The sequence below is a fragment of the Phoenix dactylifera genome, chromosome 9 (genome assembly GCF_051530095.1).
Source record: "Phoenix dactylifera cultivar Ajwa chromosome 9, Ajwa_hap1_PhDact_Kaust_v1.1, whole genome shotgun sequence".
In the NCBI taxonomy this organism is placed as follows: Eukaryota; Viridiplantae; Streptophyta; class Magnoliopsida; order Arecales; family Arecaceae; genus Phoenix; species Phoenix dactylifera.
Genome location: NC_143198.1, coordinates 559,062 through 565,656, shown reverse-complemented (window position 1 = coordinate 565,656; position 6,595 = coordinate 559,062). Strand labels below are relative to the sequence as shown.

At 38.2% G+C, this 6,595-nt stretch overlaps 1 protein-coding gene across 2 annotated transcripts in view; it reads right to left on the bottom strand.

Annotated features, from left to right (window-relative positions):
- Window positions 1-575: 575 nt before the first annotated feature.
- RNL (RNAligase) overlaps window positions 576-6,595 on the bottom strand; it is a 39,561-nt gene continuing 33,541 nt past the window's right edge. The window contains exons 25-28 of one of the 2 annotated variants that reach the window (XR_015968537.2): window positions 2,854-2,956; window positions 2,111-2,494; window positions 1,665-1,823; window positions 576-1,242 (exon numbers count right to left, since the gene is read on the bottom strand). Coding sequence is in view for 1 of the 2 variants with exons in the window: in XM_008798436.5 (XP_008796658.4) it covers window positions 850-1,242; window positions 1,665-1,823; window positions 2,854-2,956 (655 nt within the window). In the remaining variant the exon portion in view is untranslated. The remainder of the gene's footprint in view (window positions 1,243-1,664; window positions 1,824-2,110; window positions 2,495-2,853; window positions 2,957-6,595) is intronic. The other variant, XM_008798436.5, reaches the window with a different exon arrangement.

The window sequence follows — 6,595 nt, the reverse complement described above, 5'->3', positions numbered from 1 at the left end:
TGTTTCCTCGGACGCACATGCACACTGGCTGATAGATTCAATTTATAATTAATTTTTTGAAAAAGGTTTATTAGATAAATTGAATTTGATTGATCATCACCCAGTTTCTAACTTACGACACCAGCCTTTGGGCTTATATATACGTAAGATCTCTGGTTAAGATTATGGTTATTTAATTATATTATGTACATAAGATTTCTAATTGATTAAATTAGATTTTGGTTATTAGATACATTAACTTTGATTGATGTAACACGAGCCTTTGGGGCTTGGTACCAAGGACCCCACCCTGCAAACAGGCTCATAAGACCTTGCACTGGCTTGTGAGTGCATACCCTTGCATTAGGAGTACGCTCTCTTTTCTAAATGAAACATAAGCAGCACCAAAATCATGGGTTGAATTTTATCAGTTTCACATCGTTGCTTAAACCCAACCTCATCCCGACAGATCTAAACGAGTAACTCATTCATCTAACAAATTCTTTAACAGCTTGCTTGAGTTTGGTAATTCACATGCGCTCACATCTGGTTGCCAATCGATTAATAACTAATGATTTCTTCACATATGCATCATGTTGAGAACAGAAGAAAAATTCAATTGATGAGGCATACAATGCTGGGAAAAAAAGAAAGGAGACGCCCGCCAGCCCTTTTCCGGGAAGGACCGCACACATAATAGTGGGGAATGATATGCAAAGGCGCATTTCTGATTCCCTACAAAATTCCTCAAATTCTAAACTCACTTTTACAATATTTTACTCCGAGGTCAAGGGAAGCCACTCTATCACCTCATTTTTCAAGCAAAACTTCTAGTGTCACTCCGCGATGCTGGCACAGTGTGGTAGCAACTCAATAAAAATCCATAACTCCTGATACAGTCACCGGTGGTTCGATGTCTATCCTTGTTGCTTTACCTTCAGAGACCAAATGCGGCAATGTGTTGGCTTCCCTTGGTGGTATACCTGGTGCAGTCCAAAGAGTAGCATGGGGCCACTCGTTTTTAGAGTCTATCATTTCGCCATTAATTGACCCTAGTCGTGCTTCTAGAGCAGCCAATTTGTCAGAGAATAGTAACGCAGTGAAATCAACAGGGACATTTTGTCGGACGAAGACACCATAACTAGCAACAGCCGTGACACCATGACTTCTTTTGTGAGCTAGGGTTACATGAGCCTTCCTGAGGTTGTTCTCCATATTCTTATCTTCAAGGAAAGCCTTCGCCTTGGGATCCTTCTTGGCTATCTGTCACGATCAAAACAACACATTAGAGATTACGTACACGTCGATGACCAAACTACATATTAACAAAAAGTAAAAGCGGAGTTTAAGTATCATGCACTGGTGGTGTGCTGGTCCACCACTTGGCACAATACCTACTGTGCCATGCCGAGCTGTGCAGTGCATATGATGCGCTAGCACGCAGCTGGTATTGTGCCATGTGCTGATAAGGCACTAACATGGTGCATCTCATGCATGCTGGGCCATGCCATCCGGCACTTGAATGCACTGACTATAGGTAGTAATGACTTCTACCAGAATCTTCATGCCATTAACAAGAGATCGAACACAAATGTGAGTGAAACTAAAAAACTGGCTCCGGCAATTAGTTTTGGGGGACTTGAGCTCAGATCAACATAATTGAAGCATATAAAATGCAGCATTACCTTATCCAACATGCTCGTAATCTCTGTCACTGGCAACGTGACAGCAGCAAAGACAATGTTGCCAAACTTCCTCTTTTCCGTATCTGGTGTTTTATACTCACCCTTTGCGACATCTTTCAGCTGCTCTAGGACTTGTTTCACAGCCAAGTCAAAAGGAACCTGGAATACAAAATGTGTTATAAGCAAAAAAATGGTTTATCTAGGACATACATGAAATTGACAATATAATTATTGAGTTTAGGCTTTTACAATCAGAAGGTTTTTTTTAAATCCTTTTTTTTTTACGACCTACAAAACACGTTCATTTCCAGTTACAAAGTTAGGCTATGTACAATAGATGCCATTTATATAGCATTATAGCATACTCTTGCTTAATTAGTAGTTACTGACATGACCCCCCCCCCACCTCCTCCCGTGCAAAAAAAAAAGAGTAAAAAGGAACTGACCTCCCAAAAAGGTAATAAAATATGAGAGGTCAAACTTCAATGTTGGTTACACAGATCTTAAATCATCAATATTTCAGACCAACTCCTCTGAAATAAAAAAGTAGCTTCAAGCTATTTCTCAATATCTGTATCCAATGGTTTTTCCCATCCTTGTTCAGTCAGCTCATACGAGGGGTCCTACACTTAGTTGTTCTGCTTCTACTGGACACTCCAGCTACCCAATTTGTCATGAATTATTTTCTTTAACCACCGCTCTGTCCCGTGAATTACTCATTTCTACTGCAATTCTCTTAGCTCTAGGACATATCCATCTGCGCATACTTCCCATCCTGCAGAACTTGTCTGATGCCCATGAGCCCACCTCACTGCCAAATAGTTTGATCCCTACAAGAAGAGAAGCCCTTACAAATGTTCTATATCAGAATTGCTTTATAACAATAAGATGGGTGTAGATCTTGAGATCTCATTACGTATTTAAATAGTAGCAAAACAGGAAACAGAAAAAAGAAAAAAAGAGAGTAAAAGATAATCTTTAGTTTGAGTCCGCAAAGTCAGAAAAAACAGATTTGAGTAGTTATTACATGCATCAATTTTCATTGTCCACCAGCTTTGTATGGATTTAATATGATACTGATCTTTTCCTTGGAATCATAAACAATACGAGGGACATGAAATTCGATCATTAGCTTAAATCTTAGATCAAAAAATCTATTGAAGGGATAAGGTGAGGAATAGTCACCTACCTGAATAGAATTGAGGTAATCGGCATTTCCAAACATAACTTCCCGCAATCTTTTTTCCCATCGAGCCCATTCTTTCGCATATGAGCCTTTCACAGGTTCCAGTCTATGTTGCCATTGTTTTGTTAGTTGATATTTAATAAGTGAAATATGACAAATATTAACTAAGGAAATGCATTTAAAAATCTATGTCAAACCATACTATAACAAATAGATCTATATTCAATAGCAACTAGGTTGCAGATACAGAGATATGAATTGCTGCATTACATGTCAATATAACTATAGACAATGAACAAGAAATTAAAATTTTTTTATAAAAAAATCAACTGCAAAATATGGCAAATTCAACAATCCTTTGAATTAACATTTTTTTCCTTTATCAGTAAAAGGAAAATTCACAATGATGTTTTTGTCTAAAGTGTGGCTAAAATTTCTTAGGGACAATATTGTCTTGTCGAGTGAAACTACTGAGGATGGAAAATGATCACAGAAGCATCAAGCCAAGGACCTAATAGGAAGTGTCAAACTAATAGTTCTTAGAATCTGCCAAATACAGCTTACATTATACCTGTTCTGCATGATGAGCTAAAATGAAAGGCAAAATTAGGTAGTAATTAGTAAAGGATTTGCATCAATATTGCCACCAATGGCAAACTAGGAGAAATATTTTGCCATGATAACAAGTTCCTCACTGACTCTTAACCAAGCCAACTATCATTGTCTTCATGTTTGATGCATAATTGAAAAGTGAATTAGGACATATTAAACAGGAGAAATTTAGAGGAAAGAAGCTAATAAGGAAAAATATGTAATGCCTCTTAGGTTCTGCAAATTAAATGACGATAAGAACGATAATCGCAAAATAGCATAGATGAGAAAGAACGAAGAGATCTATATCACATTATCTCTGCAGGAACCCTTCCTGAGTGTTTTACTAAAATTTGATGGGAACTGGTAAAGATCTAAAGTTTTTGTGACTCCCAGCTATTCCCTAAAATTTTTACACAGTCTCTATATTCTAATAGTTTAGGATTTTAAAAAGATTGTCCTCCATTCTGCTTCGAATACCAAATTAGGCTCTTTTTATGTTGAATAATATATCCAGCCACTATAGTTCTTGTGCAGCGGGCAGACACGCCTGAATACCTGCTCAAAATAAAACTCCATTAACTTTCATATTTTAATACCTAGCATACCCCTTCCTTCCTCAAGTTGCAAAGAGACATACATCAGCAACTAAAGTCTATCTGTGTCCTTCTTACTGCCCGTCCCACCACCTCCTGTCCTCAGGGAAGCCAACTAGTAGTGCACCTCACCAGCTTCCATCCTACGTGCCGTCTAAGGGGGTGTGACATGTTGACCCCATAATAAGGACATTCCATCTTCCCCCATGACCCATCAACATCCGTCTTCCAACCGTAAATTTAATGAGACGTTTTGCCCACTTTTACAGTCACAAATTCACTTCTGCATGTTTCCCTCTTTCAATATCTCCTTTCTTTAACATTTCCCTTGCTTCCATTTACCATCTTCTCATCTACTTGAATCCAAAAGTGCAAGAACAAGACCTGGTCCACCACGCAAAAGGAACATACCATGTGAACAGAAATAAAATGCAATCTTTCCTTCCTCACCAAGGAATAAAATTATTAAAGATCTAAATTCAAACACTTGAAAACATAACCCCCTTGTCTGGGTTATGTTCTATTGCAATGTTTCTTTTGGTTGGAATAAATGGGTGAGATCTTGAACTCAAACAGAAATGGTTGTGGACTCCGGAAATATGAAAGGAAAAGTTATTGGTATGAAGAAGGGACTGGGATTTGAATGGTGCTTTTCTCTCAACAGATATTTTTGTATACTGATCAGTATATTACCTACTAACAGAATTAAATCTTTATTTTCTTGTTAACCTCGCAATCCATATTCAGATTTTGTTTTTCTTCAGTATACTTCTTTCTAGCTTCTGAAACAAGGAAATAGTTTGTTCTCTGTTTTTTTTAAAAGTATTATAATACATTTTATATGGGTGAAGTAGAAGGGTGTATAGAGGGGAAGCTTGTTCTGGACTCTTGCCATCATTGTTTTCCCTCATGTAGTCAAAACAAAGAGGAGATTGCAAGAGGGAGAGAGGGCTGATCAGCAAGCTTTATACTGAACCCTATTTGGTGGCATGGAAGAGGGGAGGTGGTGGGGCGCACTCTGTCTGCTGAAAGAAGGGAAGTAATGAGATGGGATGGAATAGAGGCAGGCCACGCACAGATGTTTTGGTTGCAATGTGATGTGATGGGAGCAAGTTCAATTGAAAACATTTGGGGATATAATAGGTAGCCTGTGAAGATCAACATAGTTACTATAGTTTGGGGGTCCATTTAGGACCTATCATCCGCTATATTAAACTACACGACTTGGTTGTATTATCCATTAAAAAGAGGGTTAGGTTGGAATTCAAAGCAGAATAAAGGATCATCAAGTCGAAATTCCTTTCTATTGCTTTCAAACAGGTTTGACCAATGGAATTAGGTCCTCCAAATATTTCCAAAAAGCCTGAGCTGAAGTGGTGAATGATCAAGAAGATATGGATGGGCAATCAGGCCGATACTCTCAAGGATCATGCTCTCCTCAATCTATCAACCACCCCACCCCTCTCCTCTCTCTCTCTCTCTCACACACACACACACACACACACACACACACACACACACACACACACACACCCTGGCACCTCCTCCTCTTTCCTATCATACGGGCCTCCCACTACCTTGAAAAGATCAGGTTGGATGACCATCAACTCCCTCTCCTTCTTCTCTGTCATGCATCCATTCATTGTCCCCAGATGCATTGATCAAAATATGACTAGAATCAACTCAAAGCTATGCTCCCTCAACAATCTCGACAATCTAAACACCTTTCATAACCATTCTCCTGCACTTGAACCCTCAACCTAAAAATAGTCCCATCTTCCATCGGTTTCTTATCAAGCACAATGCTCGATCTTTCCTCAAGTCTGTTACAGATTCAACAGTAAAAAGAAATCCTACAGAAGAACAAACGACTCACGTGTATGAAACAATCTCTCAGACTTTAGTTCTATATACACTTTTACTTGCATGTCATAGGCTAAAAATGGTTCTGTAAATTAAAAAATTTAACATGGTCAATGCCTGTTACAATGCTCATATTCTGTCTACTAACATCCTGGGATTGATTTTGACAACAAATTTACTCCCTACATGCTTCTCTTTTTTTCTGCTCTCAATAGGGTAATTGGACAAGATTTCATTAGTGTGTTTCTTAACATTCGTCATCCAAGGTCCTTGTGTCTTTCACCAGATTTTATATGAATCTTATAGAGTTCTACGCCATGTCATATTCAAAAGCTTCATGCAAAATTTATGGTCTCAAACAATGAGCTCAGACTTTGCTCAACATGGATATAATTTTACTAAAGCCAATTCTTCCATGTTTATTTGATATGACACTCATTAAGTTATAGTTTTCCTTTCATATGTTGATAATATCATCAGCTGATGCATTAAGTTTTCACGGCCTTTAGTCATTGTTACTAGGATTTTTCCTCTAGCTACTAGCCATGGTGGAAAAGGATTTACACCTTCATGGGCAAGCATATTGCTAGGTCCTTTTGAGTTTCTTTCAAATGATGAATCATGGTTCTGTAAAGGAATCCCAAATCATACAAACTACATTTCAAATGCATGCTTATGTCTTTTGATACCACCGA